The sequence below is a fragment of the Equus przewalskii genome, chromosome 15 (genome assembly GCF_037783145.1).
Source record: "Equus przewalskii isolate Varuska chromosome 15, EquPr2, whole genome shotgun sequence".
NCBI classification, from domain to species: Eukaryota; Metazoa; Chordata; class Mammalia; order Perissodactyla; family Equidae; genus Equus; species Equus przewalskii.
In genome coordinates this window covers 9213553-9235540 of record NC_091845.1, presented here as the reverse complement: position 1 = coordinate 9235540, position 21988 = coordinate 9213553, and the positions used below count along the sequence as shown (strand labels likewise).

General features: G+C 36.4%; 1 protein-coding gene across 12 annotated transcripts in view; it reads right to left on the bottom strand.

Moving 5' to 3' along the window:
* Nucleotides 1-21988, bottom strand: part of RAD18 (RAD18 E3 ubiquitin protein ligase) — a 161129-nt gene that overhangs the window by 88159 nt on the left and 50982 nt on the right. For all 12 annotated transcript variants that reach the window (XM_070576664.1, XM_008532477.2, XM_008532476.2 and 9 more), the window contains one exon: nt 10288-10472. In XM_070576664.1, coding sequence (XP_070432765.1) covers nt 10288-10472 — 185 coding nt within the window. The remainder of the gene's footprint in view (nt 1-10287; nt 10473-21988) is intronic.

Below are 21988 nucleotides of genomic sequence, written 5' to 3'. Positions count from 1 at the left end.
AGGGTGACTGCCTGCTAAAGTAGAATATTTAAACAAGAACTAGAATTTCATACTACATTCAAAATGTCCAGGATACAATAAAAACACTTGTCGTAGTAAGAAGCAGGAAAATCCTAACTTGAACGAGAAAAGGCAATCAACAGAGGCCAACACTGAGATGACTCAGATGCTGGAATTATCTGACAAGACTTTTAAAGCTACCATCACAAAAATGCTTCAGCAAATTAGGAACACTCTTGAAACAAAAGAAAACAAACCTGCTACTGTATGTAATACTTTTATGACAGCAATTGGTTCATTATAAAAATATATCTTTTTTAAAGTAGTTTAAATGTTATACAAGTTATTAATTCCTTGTACTGAGGAGGAGGAACTAAACAACAACAAAAACTGGAAACAAAGTGAAACAAATGAGCCCCACTGTGTTTCAAAGAAATAACATAACCACAATAAAAGGAGGCAAAAAGGAACAAATGAACACAGTATTTGACTGTGTGCCCTCAGTCCAGGTGAAGGTGCAGGGGAGAGGAAGGCTGGGTAGAGAGAACTAAAAAGACTCTGAAATGCTTTCTCATAGGTAGGTCTGTTTTGCAGTGCTGTAGTGGTATAGATGCAGCAAGTCTGAGACTATCTTAGAAGTACTACACAACTGAACAAATTAGTAAATGTGCCAAAGCTACTGGGAGGGAAAATTCTCATTGTGGAAAAAAGAAACATGCACAATATGGAAAAAGAAGACCCTTGTGGGGTTGGATTGAGAATAGGCTACTGGCATATTCTCATGATTTCTAATATATATAAGTGTAAACGATTTGTATGTGTACACATACATATAGCATACGTGTGTGTGTATGTATATCCATATCCACATATGCATATGTATATATATGCATATATTCCTGAACTCCATCTGCTGGAAGAGCCTAGAAGCAAAGCTACCAGGTAGCAATGAGCATAGCTAGTAGCCACACCTTGATTTCCCCAAAGAAAGAACCAAAGCTCCAGAGGGAAATGGCTGATTCCAGGGCTGGGAGAGAGAACAAGGTGAGCCTGCACTATCTCGCTCTGCTGGAAATAAGGAAATGGTAAAAAAAAAAAATAATAATAATAATAATAATGGAGGCACATCATGAGGACCAGGAATCAGCATAAAGAGGGTCCCACTGGCCAAATCTGGAAAAACATAAATACCAAAATAATTAAGCATGGCAACAAGTTATAAATCTGTGAATCCATATTGATAACAGACGAATAAAGGAAAAAGAGAGTAAGGGAGTGCTCGTTTTCAGAATCATGGCAAGTGTCAATCAGCAAACATGGAAGGACTGCTGAAGTTAGAAAATCATCATTTTGGGACAGCCCAGTGGCCGAGTGGTTAAGTTCGTGCACTCCTCTCTGGCACCCCAGGGTTTCGCCGGTTTGGATCCTGGGCACGGACATGGCACCGCTTATCAAGCCATGCTGAGGTGGCATCCCACATGCCACAATTAGAAGGATCCACAACTAAAAATATACAACTATGTACCGGGGGCCTTTGGGGAGAAAAGGGAAAAACAAAATCTTGAAGAAAAAAAAAGAAAAAGAAAACCATCATTTTGCAACTATCACAGAAAAGATTAGTTTAGGTAAAATTACCAAAGAATGCTAAATATAGGGGCAAAATTTTAGTGAGGTATAGGATATTAACGTGGTATTAAAGTCTCTCTCTCTAGATTTCTTAGTAGAGAGCAGGAAACTATTAGTAGCATGGGGGAAAGTATACAACGGAGGAACTGACAGGGTGATCAAACCTGCCATCACAAATGAGGGGCACAGAAATGTCAAATATCTCTGGATGCGATATTCTCAGAAGGACAAAGCATCACTTATATAGTATTCTGGCCAGGAATGCACAACCTGAATGCAATTATAAGGAAACACCAGACAAAGCCAAAATGAGAAACATTCTATTTTGGAAAAAAAGCAACAACAAAGACTGTATTCTTTTAAAATGCCAAAGTCATAAAAGACAAAAAAAGGCTGAGAAATTGTTCCAGATTGAAAGAGATTGAAAAGATATTACAACTAAATGCAATATGTGAGCCAAAACTGAATCATGTACTGAAGGGAAAAAAATCCATAAAGGCCATTATTGGGTCCACTGCTCAAACTAGAATAGAGATGATAGATTAAAGTACTGTAACAAAGTTGAATTTACTGAAACTGACAACTGTACTGTGAAAATAAAAGAGAATATCCTTTTTTATAGGAAACACAATGAAGCATTTAGCAGTAAAGAGTCAAGATTATACAACTTATTCTAAAATGGTTTAAAAGAATATGTGTGAATAAAGATGAACATACACATAAACTTTCATACACACAGCGAGAAACAGTAATTCATACAGCAAATGGGGCAAAATGCTAATAGGTCAATCTGTGTAAAGGGTATGTACATGTTCTTTGTGACAGTGTTTCCATTTTCCCCAGGAGTTCAAAGTTATTTCCAAATAAAGTTTTTTAAAAAGAATGCAAAATTAAGACTTTTTCAGAAAAATAAAAGCTGAGACAATCTGTCTCAACAGCACATCGGCACTACAGGAAATACTAAATAAAGTTTTTCAGGTCAAAAGAAAATGACATCAGATGGAAACCTGGATCTCAACACAGAAATGAAGAATACTCAAAATGGTAAATGTGTAGGCAGAGACTTTCTTTTTTTTTTTATTTTCTTTAAAAGAAAACTGATAGTTCAAAGCAAAAATGGTAACAAGGTATTATGAGGTTTATAACATATATCGAAGAAAACTATGACAACAACAAAAGAAAGGATGGAAGTCGTAAGGTCTTTACGTTATACATGTAGTATTATACTATTTGAAGGTAGAATGTGATAATGCACATGGTAAACTCTAGATTAATCACTAAAAGAAATTAAACAGAGGTATAAGCCAAAAGTGGAGATAAAATGGAAAACTAAAAAATAATTAATCCAAAAGAAAGCAAGGAAACAAAGAAGAAACAAAGAATGGACAGGACAAACAGAAAACAAAGAGCAAGAGGGTCGACTTAAAAGCAAGCAATAATGAAACAAAAATGGTTTAAACTCTACAATTTGACATATACCTTACCAAATTAAATTTAAAAAACAAATCCAGAACACATACTGCTTACAAAAAACCACAATCTATAATCAGACAATACGTTTAAAGAAAAAGAGTGAAATAAGATAAATTAGAGTAGCTATATTCATAGGAGATAAAATAGATTTTGAGATAAGGAACAGTACCAGAGACAAAGACAAATATTTCATAATAATAAATACGTTAACTCCTCAAGAAGACATAACAATACTAAATGCACAGATGCCTAAGGACTGAGCCAAAATGTAAGAAAAACTAGACATATAAAAAGGAAAATGGAAAATCCACATAGCAGGAGATTTCGATAACCCTCTCAGTGACTGACAGAATCAGTGAATATAGTATCAGGAAGGATGTAGAAGACTTGAATATGCTGTCAAGCAACTTTATATACATTTTATAGATTATAACAAGCAAAAAAAGTAAAATTTTCAAGCGTTTATGGGACATTCCCAAGGAAGGCCTAATGCTGAGTTATAAAACAAGTTCTCAGTAAGTGTACAGAATTGGTTAAGTGGAATCAAATTAGAAACAAATAATAAAACGATACCTGGGAAGTATCTAAATAGTTGGAAACTGAAACACCTCTAAATAACCCACGGGTCAAATAAAAAACTACAAAAAAGACTAGAAAAATATTTTAACTGAATGAAAAGGAAAATACAACATATCAACATTTGTGGATGTAGGTAAAAAAGTGCTTACAGGAAAATTTGTAATTTTAAATACTTACATTAAAAGAAACGTCCTCGACCTCAAAAAAGGCATCTCTGAAGACCTACAGCTATCATACTTAATGGTGAAAGACTGAATATTTCACCCATAAGATTGGAAATAAGAAAGGATGTTAGTTTATACTTCCATACAACATTGAGTGTAATGGGTCTAACCAGTGCAATAAAGTAAGAAAAAGAAATAAAAAGCATACAGATTGAAAAAAACATTGACATGATTGTGTACATAAAAATTCCTAAGGAATCTATAGAAAAGCAACTAGAAATAAAACGTGAGCTTCAAAAGTTAACAAGGTCATACTGATACAAAAACAGGTGCACAGATCAATGGAACAGAATTGAAAGCCCAGAAATAAAACCACACATCTATGGACAGCTAATCTTTGACAAAGGAGCTGAGGGCCTACAATGGAGGAAAGAAAGTCTCTTCAACCAATGGTGCTGGGAAAACTGGACAGCCACATGTAAAAGAATGAAAATCAACCATTCTTTTTCACCATTTACTAAAATAAACTCAAAATGGATCAAAGACCTAAAGATTAGGCCTGAAACAATAAGGCTTCTAGAAGAGAACATCGGCAGTACACTCTTTGACATCAGCTTCAAAAGAATCTTTTCGGACACCATAACCCTCAGACGAGGGAAACAATAGAAAGAATAAACAAATGGGACTTCATCAGACTAAAGAGCTTCTTCAAGGCAAGGGAAAACAGGATTGAAACAAAAAAACAGCCCACTAATTGGAAAAAAGTATTCACAAGTTATTTATCCGACAAAGGGTTAATCTCCATAATATACAAAGAACTCACACAACTCAACAATAAAAAATCAAACAACCCAATTACAAAATGGGCAGGGGACATGAACTGACATTTCTCCAAAGAAGATATACGGATGGCCAATAGACACATGAAAAGATGCTCATCATCACTAATCATCAGGGAAATGCAAATCAAAACTACACTAAGATAGCACCTTACACCTGTTAGAATGGCAAAAATATCCAAAACCAAGAGTGACAAATGTTGGAGAGGCTGTGGAGAAAAGGGAACCCTCATACACTGTTGGTGGAAATGCAAACTGGTGCAGCCACTATGGAAAACAGTATGGAGATTCTTCAAAAAGTTAAGAATAGAAATACCTTATGACTCAGCCATCCCACTACTGGGTATCTATCCTAAGAACCTGAAATCAGCAATTCCAAAAGTTCCATGCACCCCTATGTTCATCGCAGCATTATTCACAATAGCCAAGTCATGGAACCAACCTAAGTGCCCAGCAACTGATGATTGGATAAAGAAGATGTGGTATATATATACAATGGAATACTACTCAGCCATAAAAAAGGACAAAGTCATCCCATTCATAACAAGCTGGATAGACCTTGAGGGTATTATGTTGAGTGAAATAAGCCAGACAGAGAAAGACGAACTCTGTATGACTCCACTCATAGGTGGTAGTTAACATATGGACAAAGAGAACTGATCGGTGGTTGCCAGGGGAAAGGGGGTCGGGGGGAGGGCACTAGGGGTGAAGTGGTGTACCTACAACATGACTAATAATGATGTATAACTGTAATTTCACAAGGATGCTAACTTTCATAACCTTAATAAAAAAATAAATAAAAAAATAAACATAACAAATATTAACTTAAAAAGTTAAGGTAAATATACAAAAATCAATATATCAAAATGATTCTTTAAAACAGTAATGAACAATGAGAAATTGAAATAAAAAACACCACTTACAACAGCACAAAAAAACATGAAATACTTAGGGATACATTTAACAAAATATGTGGAAGACATGTACATAGAAAACTAGAAAGCAATGCTGAGAGAAACTAATAGAGACCTAAATAAATATAGAACATTTTTGGTATTAAAAGACTCAATAGCATTAAGATATCAATTCTCTCTAACTTGATCTATTAATGTAATCCCAATCAAAATTCCAGAAGGCTTTTTTGTAGATATTAATAAACTGAGTCAACATTTATTTGGAAATGCAAAGGACGTGGAATAGCCAAAACAATTTTGACAAAGAACAAGGTTGAAGGACTTACACTACCTGACTTCAGGACTTATAATAAAACTACAGTAATCAAGGGTGTGGAATTGTAAAAGATCAGACATATGGACCAACGGAACAGAACAGACTCAAGATATATTCACAGACCTATGTGGGTCCATGGATTTTTGACAAAGGAGGCCAGGTAATTCAATGGAGAAAGAAGAGCTTTTTAATAAATGGTACTGGAAAAAAAATAGATATCCAACATCTTTAAAAATGAGCCTTAATCTTCACCTCACACCATATAGAAAAATTAACTGGAAATGGATCATACACTTAAATGTAAAAGCTAAAATTATAAAACTTCTGGAAGAAAACATAGCAGAAAATCTTTGTGATCTCAGAATAGGCAAATATTTCTTGGTAGAACACAAAAAGCATGAACCATAAAAGAAACAAGTGGTAAACTGGACTTCATCAAAATGAAAAACTTCTGCTCCTCAAAAGAGTCTATTAAAAAAATTACAAGGCAAGCCACAGCCTAGGATAAAATATTCACAATACATATATTTGACAAATGACTGGTATCTAGAATACATAAATAACTCTTACAGTCAATAAAAACATGCTAATGGACAAAATATTTCAACAGACCCTTGATCAAAGAAAATATACAAAGAGCAAATAAGCACATGAAAAGATGATCAACAGCATTAGCCTCAGCAAAATGCAAATTAAAACCATAATGAGATGCCACTACATACCCACCAGAAAGGCTAAAACTAAGAAGACTGAAACTACTAAGTGTTACCAGGATGCAAAGAATGTGGATCTCTCATACAACGCAAAATGGTGCAGCCATTTGAAAACCAGTTTGGCAGTTTCTTATATTTGTAAGCATACACTTACCACATGACCCAGCGATTCTACTCCTGGGTATTTAGCCAAGAATGAAAACATATGGCTATACAAAGATCTGTAAGCCCGTGTTCACAGCAGCTTATCTATACTAGCCAAAAATTGGAGAGTTTAGTTGTCCATTAATAGGTGAATAGATATACAAATTGTAGTACAGCCATGAAGTGGAACACTGCTTAGCAATAAAAACGAATGAACTCCTGATAAACGCAGCAACATGGATAGATCTCAAAAGCATTGTGCTGGGGCCAGCCCGTGGCCGAGGGGTTAAGTTCACGCACTCCACTTCAGCTGCCCAGGGTTTTGCCGGTTTGGATCCTTGGCGCAGACATGGCACTGCTCATCAGTCCATGCTGAGGCGGTACCCCACATGCCACAACTAGAAGGACCCACAACTAAAATATACAACTATGTACTGAGGGGGTTTGGGGAGAAAAAGCAGAAAAAAAATAGTTTAAAAAAAAAGAAAAAAGCATTGTGCTAAGTGAAAGAAGCCAGACACAAAAGACCGCATACCATACAATTTGTATAACTCCATTTATCTGGCATTTTACAACAGGCAAAACTATAGGGACATAAAAGAGATCAGTATTTCCTAGGGCCTTAGGGTATGGAGGAAGGAATTTATTGCAAAGGGGCAAAGGAACTTTTGAGAGTAAAGAAAATGTACTCTATTTTGACTGAAAGGATAGCCACACAACTATCCATACATTTGTCAAAACTCATCTAACTGTACATTTTAAAAGAATATCTTAAGGGGCTGGCCCCGTGGCCAAGTGGTTACGTTCGCGCGCTCCGCTGGAGGCGGCCCAGTGTTTCGTTGGTTCGAATGCTGGGCGCGGACATGGCACTGCTCATCAAACCACGCTGAGGCAGCGTCCCACATGCCACAGCTAGAGGAACCCACAATGAAGAATACACAACTATGTACCGGGGGGCTTTGGGGAGAAAAAGGAAAAAACAAAATCTTTAAAAAAAAAAAAAAATTAAAAAATTAAAAAAAAAAAATAAAAGAATATCTTAAGTAAATTACATCTCAATTTAAAAATGCACACATAAAAAGTGAATATAACAAGTCACTGGATACAAGGACAATATATAAAAGTCCATTGTATTTTTATACACCGGCAACAAAAAACTAAAAATTGACATTTTAGAATAGGACACCACTTACAACTGCATCAAAAATATCAAATACCAATGAATAAGTCTGTACGAAAGCCCTTCATGATGAAGACCGTAAAACATTACTATCAGAAATGAAAAACAGCTAAAGGGATAAAACAAATTCATGGTTTGGAAGACTCAAAAACTGTACAGATAGCGACTTTCTCCAAATTGATGTAGAGATTCAACATAATCTCAGTCAAAATCCAAGCAGGTTTTTGTTTCTTAACGGAAATTTACAAGCTTATTCTAAAATTTATACGGAGATACTAAGGGCCTACCAAAACCAAGGCAATCTGAATAACAACAAAGCTGGAGGAACCACACGACCAGATAGCAAGATCTACCACAAATTACTCAAAGTAATGAAGACAGGATGCTACTGGAACAAAGATAAATAAATGACCCAATGCAACAAAACAATGTGCAGACCCACACATACACAGTTAGCTGATTCTCAGCCAAGATACACTAACAATTCAGTGGGGAAAGAATGTTTTTCAATAAATGGTGCTGCACCAATTGGCTATCCATACGGAAAAAAAAAACAACTCCTCTACCTCACAACATACGCTAAAATCAATCTCAGATAAACTGTAAAAGCACAAACAATAAAGCTTTTAGAAGAAAATAAGAGAAGAGCCTCATGATCTTGCGGTAGGTAAGGACATAAAAAAAGCTCTAACCAAAAGGAAAAACGCAACAAACTGGATTATATTAAAGCCAAGAACTTCTACTTCTCAAATGAAGGCATCAAGAGGGTGAAATGAGAGATTAAATATGCATACATTCAGCAAGATTTGTATCAAGAAAATATCATGCACTACCACAAATAAATAAAAAGAAAACAGATCCACGGTATAGAAAAATTGGGCATAAGATTTAAACGGGTATTTCACCAAAGAGGCTATCCAGATGGCCAATAAGCATATAAAAATGTGCTGAACATTATAAATCATTAGGGAAATGCAAATTAAAACCATAATGAGATACCACCATGGATCTACTAGCATGGCCAAAATGGAAAATTAACAATACTGATGTTGTCAAGGATGTGGAAAAATTAAAATACTCATGCCCTCCTGATGAGAGTGTATATTGGTATGGAGTTTTTGGCTGTATCCTGAAAGCTGAACATGTGCAGAAATATAACACAACAATTCCACTCCTAGGTAAAAATATCCAAAAAATATTGTGTGCCTGTGTGCACATGACATGCAAAAAATTATTCATAGCAGCATTATTCTTAAGAGCCAAAGAGTGGAAAAATCCAAATGTCCATCAACCATTGAATAAATAGTGTGACATATTTATATAATGGAACACTCTATAGCAACAAAAATGAAAAAATCACAACTGTACACAAGAACACAGACGAATCTTATAAACATAACATTATACAAATAAATCCAGACTCAAAAGAATACATAAGCTATTTATTATTCCATTTATATAAAGATCAAACATAGGCAAAATGCATATATAGTGTTAGAAATCAAGATGGCGGTCATCTGTGAGAATGAAGGTTGTAGTGATGGTAGGGGACAGGGCTTCTGGGATGCTGGTAGTGATCTGAATAGTGGTTACAAAGGCATTTTCCCTTCGCGAAGTCTACTTTGTGATAATTCACCAAATAATACACTTATAATTTGTGTACTTTTCTGTTTGTATATTATAATTTTTAAAACATTAGGCAATTCTATATACGCTAATACTTGAAAGCAACTCCAACATACGTGTAGTTAAATGAAAAGGACAAACCATTAAATAGTGTATACATAATACTAATATTTTTGTAAAACAATAATGATCAAGGATATATATTTGTGAATAATAATTATTATGGCAACATTCATTGATTGCAACTACTTGCTAAGGTACTTCTTGGGCACTTTACATGCATTTTCTCATTTATTCCTCTCAAAAACACTATGAAGTAGGTAGTAGTATAACTCTTAGCTTATGGATGAGAAAACTGAAGTGCAGAGATAATAAGTAACTTGCCCAAGTCACGCAGTCATGAAGCTACAAAACTGGGATCACAACCCAGGGTGTTTAAATGAACTCTTCATCCCACACTATCTCTGGAAAGATACAAAAGAAACTGGCAGTAGCGGCTGCCTCTGAGAAGGGAATGAGGACTGAGTCTGGCTGAGAGAAAGGCTGGTTTATCACACTATATTCTAGGTACCTTTTGAAGGAATATGTTCACATGTCTTACCTATTCCCAAAAACATATTTACTAAAAACATTTTTTTATGGTTTATAATCCCTGAGCTACACAAAACTCTTTATCCAGAGGACAAGCATAATTCCCTGTTTTATTACTTTACCTGATTTAGGATGCAAAGCATCACATTGGGCGTTGTACATGTGTACAAATTCTTGGTGCCTTTTAATGAGTTGTTGCTTATTTCCTTGAATAGACAATCCATGCTGTTTTAGCTTTTTCTTTAAATCACGATCTGAAAGCAAGTTATATACAGTTTTGGGCAATGGCTTCCTTTTGTGAAGAGAACTGAAAAAGGAAAAAAAAAGAGACCACTGAGGATTACTATGAATTATCAAATGCTTTGCATATAAAACAGTAAATTGCCTTCTGATTCAACATCAGGGGAACTGGGAAAACAGAACCATTAAGATAAAGAAGTGGAAAGGAAGAAGGATCAAATTTGCAAATAAAGTTGGCAGTGTTCAACATGATGCATCTGAGGTGCTGGTGGAACAATCAGGTAGAGGGGGCTAGGTGGCAGCCCAAAATGAGAAATTTAGGTCTCAGAAAGAAGTGAGGCCTAAAGATGCAGACTTGGGACTCATTTTAAAGGCTTGTGGACCAAATGCTATGAGAATTTCATTCAGAATCACACTTAGGTAGACATATTCAATTCTCCACCTCCTTAAAGCATGCTTTCCCTAAAATTTGCCAATTGATTTTCATGCAAAATCTCTGTAAAAACCAGTTATCTTAGATGATGAGAGTACAAATGCTACTGACGGTTAGGCTACGGATTTGAGAATAATATCATATATAGCTTCTTTAGAAAAAGTTCTGATCCACAGGCAAAACTGCCTCCTGAAACCCAAGGCAATCATTTTGCAAAAGCACTAGATGTAATAAAAGGAGACCTATTGGGATGGTTAGCTTCACCCAACTCATGACTACCAATGAAAAAAAGACTCAGAAAGCTGATAGATACATAGTTTTGTGGCATTATCTTCAAAGAACACAACTGAAAACAACAGCAAAAAATACAACAGGATTTTGTTCTCTTCAACTTCAATTAATTAACAAATATGTAAGGCATTACAAGAAGCATATTAGCAAAACCACCATCTGGCTCTTCACTCTGTTTACATAATTAATACACTGATAAGCACTATGCTACAATTTTAAGTAACAGAGCCCTTTTAAATAGCTTTTTTCTCCTCCCTCCAAAAGAACAGTTACTAAACATTATTTCTTAAAATGGAATAGAATTCAAGCTATCTAAGGGTATCAATGACTTGAGACAATTTTATAAACAGGAACTCCTTAGAGTTTCAATCTATTTAACCTGATTATAAGCTGGTTACCTGAGCACATTGACTGGCTCAACACTATGGCAATTAGGTGCTTAGTAAATGTGTATTCAAGGTAGTCATTACAATTGCAATCATTTTTAAATGAGAATATCGAAAGTTCAGGTAAAAATTAATAGCAACTTGAAAGTAACAGGTTTATCCAAAAAAACAAGATTTTAATGAAGCTCATAGATAGAGAGAACAGACTGGTCGTTGCCAGAGGCTGAGGGTGGGCTGTGGGCAAAATGGGTGAAAGGAGTCAAAAGGCACAAACTTCAAGTTACAAAATAAACAAGTCATGGGGATGGAACGTACAACACGGTGACTATAGTTAACAATATAGTCATGACTGCATAACAACATTTCAGTCAATTTGGACTGTATATACAATGGTGGTCCCATAAGATTAGTACCATATAGCCTAGGTGTGTAGTAGACTATACCTTCTGGGTTTGTGCAAGCACTGTAAGGGAGAAAGAAATTTTCCTCTATCCTTCTGGGTTCTTCTGGCTGGTCTAAGAATTAAATTGAATAAGAAAGACTAACAGGAGAAAACAAACAAAAGTTTAACAACATGTATACATGGGAGAAATCCAGGAAAACCAAGTAACTCGCCAAAATGGCCAAAGCCCTCACCTCAAATACCATCCTTAGCTAAAGACAAAAGAAGATGCTAGGGGTGGAGAGAGTCAGAGACTTCAAAGAGAAGGAAGGCAAGTCACAGATAGGTGCTCCCAATCACAGATAGGAGCAAATATTTGGCAAACAAGTGTCTGTTAGGCCATACAGAAACAGAAGAACACAGAGGGGAGCCCAACAAACGGGCTTTTCTAGGTTCCTCACTATTTGCTACGTAGTTCAGGTTATGCTACGTTGTGAGCTTGCTTCCTGAGACAGGTTTTTTTTTTCTTTTAAATACATGCAGTCAGTGTTTAGTGATTACTATTTAGTAATTCTACTAATTTAATGATTAGTAGAATTTTTTTTTTGAGGAAGATTAGCTGTGCTGTCAAGCCTCCTCTTTTTTGCTGAGGAAGGCTGGCCCTGAGCTAAAATCTGTGCCCATCCTTCTCTACTTTAAATGTGGGACACCTGCCACAGCATGGCTTGATAAGTGGTGTGTAGGTCCGTGCCCAGGATCCAAACCGGCAAACCCTGAGCCACCGAAGCAGAGCACGTGAACTTAACTGCTACGCCACCAGGCTGGCCCCTGAGACAGGCTTTTTTATCTGAATTCTTTTATGTAGTTAAAAGGTGGGTAACAAGAAGAACTTTCTGAGTCCTTTGTTCCTTAAAAATAATCAGTCTAAAATAATCCTCATGCTAGAGACTACTTTGGGGTGGCAAATTTTGTTCCCCTTCAGTACACCCTACGATGTCTGCACAATGATGAAATCACCTGACACATTTCAAGTGACACATGACTGTACTCTATTGCATATTTGAAAGTTGCTAAGTGTGGGGGATCAGAATTGGCTGACCCAAAATGTGTCTCTTTGGCTTGATTATTTTTAGGAACAAAAGACTCTGAAAGAAACTCTGACCTTCCCCCTAAGGGCCTACAAGAATTTATGATAAAATGCTTGTCCCCAGGACAGGCCATCACCATAGGTATCTCTGGGTATCAGTAGACTGTGAGGGTCCTTGCTAAGCCCATTGTTCTCAAAGTTCTGTTTACCATTTCCATGTGAACTGCCTTCCTCTCCTTTATAGTCCCAAACCACTATCCCCAACATCCTCCTTTGTCTTTAGCTGAAGATGGTATAGGGCGGCAGCTTTAGCCATTCTAGCTGAGTTACCCAGTTTTCCTAAATTTCTCCCATGTACACATGTCATAAAGCTTTGTTTGGTTTTCTCCTGTTATTCTGTCTCATGTCAACTTAATTCTTAGGACAGGCAGAAGGACCTAGAGAGGGTAGAGCATTTATCTTCCCCCTCTACAGTTTGGCAACTTGGATGGGATAAAACTACACTGGCTGGACACTGCTCGCTCCTGGATCCCTGACAAGAGCCGGCAGGAGGTAAGAGTTCTTACCACCTCAGTCTCCTGGATCTCTGCCTGCGGGGTCCACTGGAAGCAAGCATGGTGAGGTTTTCTTTCCTTTTCTAAATTTAGATTAGCAGGAGAAAATATTGGTGAAGCTGGCTTCTTGGACTCAGCAACTCCAGGATTTGGTTGAGTGCTCATCGGTTTACTGATCCTTCTCCTCTCAGAGATAGTCACAATTTTGCCTGTCTTTCTTTTGTCATTTGTCCTGAAGACACAGGTATCACTGTAAGGCTGTTGTCTGGGAATATGTGCATAAGGTGAAAGCTGTTGCTAAGGGCATCTTGGAAGCCAAAAAGGCCACAAATTTGGCGGGCACAGGTCAAGCAGTTAAGAGCCATTAGGGTTCTCGCCACCTCAAGTCTCCTATAAAAGGCTAAGTTGGTCACGGAACAGGGTAGATGACACAGGTCCCCCAGCAACCTCAAGAAAATGTCCGTGCAACGACAAGGTATTCTGTAAAACCACACACCTTCCCCAACCCTGTGGCACCTCCCTCCTAGGTATTAATTTGACTCCAGGAGACCTAAGGCTTAGCTAAAGCTCTTATATATACAAGATGAGCTTTTTTCTTTTGTCTTGTTCTGTCTTAAGAGCTTGGCTTTGTGACCTTTTTGGCCTGCACCATTAGAGGATACACGTACCGGCACACATCTTGGCAGCCAGTCGAATAGACTGGGGTTGAGACACTCTCTTTGTCTGGCTGTGTCAGCTCTCAGGGGAGTTTGTCATACAGGGTCCCAGTTGCTTTCATAAGGGGTCTTTGTAATCTCAACCTTTGTTGCTTGTGCAAGAATGGCCTTTGCTTTCTTAGACTATTTTTGGTAGTGAACTTTCTGGATCTCTTTCTGGATCTCTTTTGGGGACACCTCTTGGGTCCATGGTTAAGGTGATTGCTATGAGTCACATTTAAAATCCTGCTCAGGGGGCCAGCCTGGTGGCATAGTGGTTAGGTTCACAGGCACTGCTTTGGCGGCCCAGGGTTCATGGGTTCAGATCCCAGTCATGGATCAACTCACTGCTCGTCAGACCATGCTGTGGCAGTGTCCTACATACAAAAGCAGAGGAAGTTTGGCACAGATGTTAGATGAGGGACAATCTTCCTCACCAAAAAAACAAAAACAAAAACAAAAACATACTTGTTAATGTGGCCAGAGGATGGATCATTTAAATTGGAAAAACTTCTAAATTGGGGGAAAAAAATATTTTGAGAGTGCTCATCATAATTGTTTTACTGGTACCTATGAAAAGGCCAAACTAAAAAGAAATAAAAAAGAAAATGACTAGCCTTAAGACCCTGACTCAGGCTACAATTAAATTGAGAAAATGTAAAAGTATAAATGGTGATAAGATTATAAAAGTTGGAACGCTTGAGCTAATTTTATATAAAGAGAGCATACCAACTTCGCCTGAGTATGTTTTAAAATATCTGACTGGGAATGCTTCTGCTATCCAATATTATGAGACCAAAACCTACTGATAAAGTCCTAATGAAAGCTATGATTAAAGGTATAAGAGTCAATAGAATTTGTGGTTACATCTCTTTTGCCTGATTGTATTATAGGCTGTATTGTAGAGACAGATATTGTGTCTCCCTGGGGGATGTTTCTCCTGCCTGACTGTGAGACAGCATATAAATCTGCCCTTCAGGCAACAGTAATTAAACTTACAAAATGGAGGTCAATAGGGCTGCCTGAGGCCACACTTCATGAGATAAACACTAGAGGCTAATAGCAGGTGCTAATAAAAAGGATAATAAAAGCCTCCTTGTTCCTCTCAAAGTGCTCCTGGATATTAACTGAAACAAAAGATTGAGGCATTAGAAACTAATAAAGGTAAATATGCCCAGAAACTCCAACTTAAAGAAAACTTGACTGCTTTCTCTGTGCCTTCTCATTGTAGATTTTCTGCTCCGATCTTCTCTAGGAACTGAGAGCCATTATTTGAAATGCAAATGCTTGTCTTAAACTATCGAGTTTTGTATTGCACCAGATTCATAACAAAAACTTAACAGAAGCTATAAGGTCTCTGTCTGCCTCTATCTGTGTGTTCATGTATGTCTATATGCATTTATTGTAGATGTGTCATGTTTTACCTCTGGATGGTATAATTTTTAAGAGAACTCTATTTAATTCACTTAAAGTAAGCACTTATGTAAATTATTTCCAAATGTAAAGGAAACTAACCCAAATATCTTTCAAGCTAAAGTGATATAAAATAATCTTTGGTAAATGAAAGCTTGTTTAAGTTTGTTGGTTTGATTAAAATAGGCATGTCCTCAAAATTATCAGCACTGGATATGATGCAGACATGCAGCCTGGGTTTACTAGTGAAATAAGCTCATGTTATCCCTGTTACAAATGTGTCAGCAAAAATAGCTTAAAATGATAGCTTATTTTGACTAATGTGTCATGAACTTTTCATGGGTAAGCTAAACATAATTGTTGGGAACAAATGATTTAGAGTTTACGGGAAAACTTTCAGCAATAATTTATTTTATGACACGTATTTTATAACTTCCAAAATTTCTTTAGTAACTTGAAACTGTGAAGTTTTGCTTGACTAAATTAAATGATGGAAAATTCATTGAATATCTACATTATTTCTAAATAAGATAAAATATTAAACATTAATTACTAAATATAAGTTTATCTACTTTTGCCTTATAACAGAGAGACTAAAAGGTGTTTGTGTCTATTGATAACCGTCTTGTATTTTATTAAAGGATTACACTATAAAGTAACGTTTCTAGAAATTATAAAAAGTGTTTATAAATTTTCCAAGCCACAGAATGATAATGTAAAAGACAGTTCATAATTGTTTACTTATTAGTTGACACTAAAAATTAAGGTTTCTAAGGGTAAAAAATTCTAGTATGTGATTAAAGTTACTAAAAATTAAAGAAAATATGTTTGTGTTCAATGAAAGTAAGATATATATATTCAGTAAAGAAGATATAAAGAATGGAAATGTTTTTGTTTGGTTAAGATAAATTTGTCCTAAAGTACTAGGAGGAAAAAAAGGAGGCATGGGACAAATTCTGAATGTAAAAAAAAAGAATGTTATAAAAGGTTTGTGGAGGAGGAACCCTGAGAAAAGAGTTGTGCACAGTCAAGTCTGCTAAGATTAAAGTAAATTTAAAGAAATGAGTTTTAATATCAAAAGTAAGCTAGTGCAAAATGAGAATTTGCTTTTTTCCCCTCTCTTACAATGACAATTTTCTTGAACTTTTAGTCTGCTCTTGGTAGAGATTATGAAAGGTTTTTATGTTTTAATCAAAATAAATTTCCTGAAGGGCCAGCCTGGTGGTGTAGTGGTTAAGTTCGCACGATCTGCTTTGGTGGCCTGGCGTTCGCAGGTTTGGACCCCAGGTATGGACCTATACACTGCTCGTCAAGCCATGCTGTAGCAGCATCCCACATACAAAGCAGAGGAAGATTGGCACAGATGTTAGCTCAGCCACACTCTTCCTCAGGCAAAAAGAGGAAGACTGGCAACAGATGTTAGCTCAGAGACAATCTTCCTCACTAAAAAATGAATAAATAAATAAATAAGTTTCCTGTATTGTTTTTATCAAGTTTTTAATCACAGGTGCTAAAGTTTTATTACAGCTATTCAATTTTCTGCATTCACCTATAATTCTTTCATTGTCACTATGGTTAAATAGATAACTAAGCATTGTTTCATAGGGACCTATGATATTATGTGGGTAAATGTTACTGATATAAGTGTTTTAAAAATTATATAACATTCCTAAAATTCTGATCTCTCCTGGCTATCAGTCATAATTCTGGTTATTAAAGTATTGTATGTCACAAAATTAACCAAATTTCTTTGTCAATTGCCAGTTATTGTTTTACTCTGATGCTTTTGCAAATGTTTTCATATTCAGGGAGAGTCATGCAAAGAACTCTGACACTGACTCTAGAATACAGGTTTCCGATAAACTTTCAGATCATAAAACTGAACTGGATAAACAAAAAAATTACAGAACTCTAATGGACAAACTGATGACTTCATGAACTGCTAACAAAAGATCAAGATCAAAAGCTGATTACATGGGACTTAATAAACTAATGAGGATGATTTTAATTTTTATGACTTTCTGTTTAAAACATTGCTGATTTTTTTAATGTTTAGTTTTTTTCAGACCTAAGGAAAACTTTTCCTCTTTTCTCTTAAGCTAACTATGACTTACTGCAATCTGGTAAATTGTACTTTGGTAAACAGAATTGAAGCATTTATCTTTTTCTCCCTACCTGATCCCTCCAGAATTTGGAAACTCTTAGTGAGTGAGTATTTCCATGGTAATATAGTTATTTGCATACGTTCAATAAGAAACTGTTCTCCTTATAACAGGACACAACTGAAAACACTGGTTATATCACCAAAGCTTTGACTGGAATGTCATATTTGACAGAAACATGCAAAGACTCAGACATAACCAGACAGCTTTTGAGGAACAAAGATTGGCCTTTATGAAATAAAAGCCACTTGGAATTATTAGCCTGGTACCTTTGTTACAGAGTTTCCAGCAACCTGACTAGGTGAGTAAAGAAGGTCTCTTATTTGGCAGGTGCAAGGAGCCTCACTATTTTGGGGAACTGCAATAGAAGAGAGAAAATTCAGTCAAATATATAGGTATTGCAGGCAAAGTCTGATGACAAAAGTCCTTGGCTTGGCTTTCCTGGCCTCAAGAGGCCTTTAAAGTTCAATCTGAGATTCCTTATAAAAAGTTCCAGCAAAGCAGGTTTAGAAAAGGCTACATGATCTGCTGTTCTTGCTGCACTTATGTAAATAATTGGGCCAGGTTTATTGAAACTAGATTTATTGTACAAACTAGTTAGTCTTAATTTGGCTGTCTTTTGTAAAAATGAGGGTGATTTTACAGAGAAAAATTATGTTGCAGTAAAAACTATAATACACAATTGTGGATATTAGATTCTAGTTGTGTTAATTGTCCTTGAGGGTTTTTTTCCTACCTGTAAACTGGACTGGATCCTGAATCCTTCTAGTGTCTTGAAATATCCAGGTACAAATCTCCAAACTAACATTTTCAAATTTTTTCCATCATTTTCATTTGAAATCACTGAGAAGTGAAACTATACTTTTTCCTGAAGCCCTGCAAATTGAAGCTGGGTAACTTGATATGAACTTTGCAAAGATCACCACAATAGTGTGCCTGTTGTTATGTAAGCTACTTACAAGATACCTGAATGCCTGATGACATCGTCAGACATTTCAAGCTGCAAAAGATACTTCAACCCTGACATCTAAAACTCTTAACCAGATGACCCCCAGGCTCAGAACCTGGTTTATAATTTGCTCCAACCATTAACTTTGTTTTAGTTTTTGTTTCCATAGAAATGCTTCTTCTTAAATACCTGATTGCTTGCTTACACAATAAAGGCCTAACTTTGGGAGCCCACCTGCATCACGGCCTTCTAAAGTGAATTCAACTGATGTATTATCAGGACCAAGAAATGTGACCAGTGAGATTGGACAATCTACCAACTCAGCTTTTGGACTATTAAATTTCTTAAAGTTTACAAAGGACTATGAATCTTCTTAGAGTTTCAAAGGCAGGACTGTGGGGTATCAGAATTGGCCATCCCAAAATGGGTCTCTTTGGCTTGATTATTTTTAGGAACATAAGACTCCAAAAGAAATTCTGACCTTCCCCCTTACTGGCTAAAAGATTTCATGATAAAAGGCTTGCCCACAGGACACGCCATCACCATAGGTATCTCTGGGTATCAGGAGACTGTGAGGGTCCTTGTTAAGCCCATTCTTATCAAAATTCTGTTTGCCATTTCCATGTGAATTGCCTCCTCCTCTTTCAAGTCTCAAACCACCACCCCCAACACCCTCCTTTGTCTTTAGCTGAAGATGATATTTAAGGTGGCAGCTTCAGCCATTCTGGCTGAGTTTCCCAGTTTTCCTGGGTTTCTCCCATGTATATATGTTATAAACCTTTGTTTGACTTTCTCCTGTTATTCTGCCTCATGTCAATTTAATTCCTAGGCCAGGCAGATGCACCTAGAGATGGCCGAGGATTTATCTTCCTCCCCTACATAAGAGAACAGATCTTGAAAGTACTCATCACAAGAAAAGAAAGAATTCTGTAACTATGTACAGTGATGGAATATTAACTAGACTTATTGTGGTGATCACTTCACAATATACACAAATATTGAATCACTATGTTGTATACCTGAAACTAATATAATGTTGTATGTCAATTATACCTTAATAAATAATAAAAAAAGACTTTACAAAGGACTTGTATACAACTAGTTCACACAAGGCCATGCTACCCAAACTTAATGTATCTCAGAACCACCAGGCAAGCTTACTTAAAATGCAGATTCTCAGTCACTTCTCCACATCATGCACCAATGCTGATTCTGTTCTGAAGTGGAGACCTAAAATCTTAATAAAGATTCCACAGGGCAAATCTGAATCAAATGGTCCAAAGACCATACTGAGATAAACCATACAATTTAATATAGACTGAAAACAACCAAACATTTCTCTAACGACCAACAGTACCATTCCTGGCTAAATTACTTCTTTTATGCTCTATTGATAAATTCAAAAAGCCAAAGATAACTATTTAACTGTAGAAAGACCTGCAAAACCTCAACAGATTACAGTTTTCTAAAATTGCTGTTCTTATAATGCCAGCTCATTGAACTCTACAAGATTGATATGATTATGGCTAAATAAAGTCACAGAGGGAGCACGAGCTGAAACATTTTATAGGAGTTTATACAAGCACATTGTAAGGGACAATTCATTAAGTCAGTATCTAAAACATTTATTTTATCAAGGACAGATGATTAAACTCATGACTATAAAATTCTAATGGAAAACTGTACTGTTCACTGGCACTTAGAATGAAAAGTACCAGAAGAAATGAATGATTTTTCTCAAGAATTTTAAAATATGAAGCCTGATAAATGTTTCCCAAAACACGAAAATGACACTGGTTTTTCTTCCATTATTTAGTGAAACAGAGTAACACATTTCAGGGTCCTCAGAATCTGAGGACATCAAAAGGTACAGTATTCTTTGAATCAACAGATACGAATCTATAGGAGTTAAGGGTCCTTGTCCACATTGAAGAGATGGCCTGTCAGGGCATTGTGGGGAAAGTTTTTTAAATGTCAGAGGCTCTTTTACATGACCAGACCCCAAGACTAGGATGTAACTAAAGAGAAATATGGCTCAATGTTTCCCTAAGTGTATCTTCAGAAACACTATAGTTTTGCAAGATGTAAGTTATGAAAGCAAAAAGGTTTTGGGGTCAAACAAATTTAGAAATTACAGGATTAAACAAAATCCAACAATTATATTTGACGTAGGACTTCTCAGAGCCTACAATACACTAACTTTTATAGTGAATCTTTCTCTAAGAGGGAAATACAGTATGCAGTGCAGTACAGTGTAGCTGCACTACAGAGCAACTGGCAGGACTATAATATTCCATGGAGCAGGATTTGGAACCACTATTGGAACCTGAACTTAATCATACATGGATGAGTATGCCTTTGGATAAAGCGACAGAGCTAAGCGTGTTAGAAGAAACATGATGCATGCCTCTAGGAAAAGAGAAGTCCAAGCAAGATTACCAGTGCTGATTCCTTACACTTCAAGGAGAAAATGCTCAGCATCTATACTCCCAACTCATTCTTTAGGAAGAAACATTTCTAAAGAGAAATGCAAGTCTCAGATTTTCATGACTTATGGGAAATAATCCTGGGGACGACCCAATTTCATTTATTCCAAATCTTGACTAACTAAACAACCTAAAAATCTAAATTTTATTCTTGTCAATAATCTTAGCCACTAGGAGGGGGGATTGTGTACACCAGACTGCACAAGGACCTGCTGCAGGGATTTGTGGAGGTATCTCAGGACCTGGGAGCCACCACGGATAAGACACAGGGACGAAGGGGGAGGTCAGGTGCAGAAGCACAGCCCCCAGGCCCTCCATCTGTACTTTAATGGAGGAGGGCCAATCTTACCTATTTTATACATTACGGCTCATTGTAACATTTCATTTGAATAAAAGGTTCTGCTAGGGGAAAAAAGTTAACTATCAAGCTAAAAACACTATGATAAGGAATGTCAACTGATGTCCCCAACTGTAAATTAATAAAGCATCATTATGTTTTATATGTTAGGTTTTGTAAGTAATGACAACATGAATTTGTCCCTCAGAACCTTCATTCACTCCAGATTCACCCCCAAAAATTAATGGACACTATTTTACCTTTAATCACAAAAAAATAACACAATGGCCCTACCTTATTAAAATGGCTTTTGGAAAATATTCTTCCAAGTCCTTCAAAACAGACCAAACAGAGCGAGGTTCAAGATAGCAGTGAAGGAAGATCCTAAACTCACCTCCTCCCACAGAC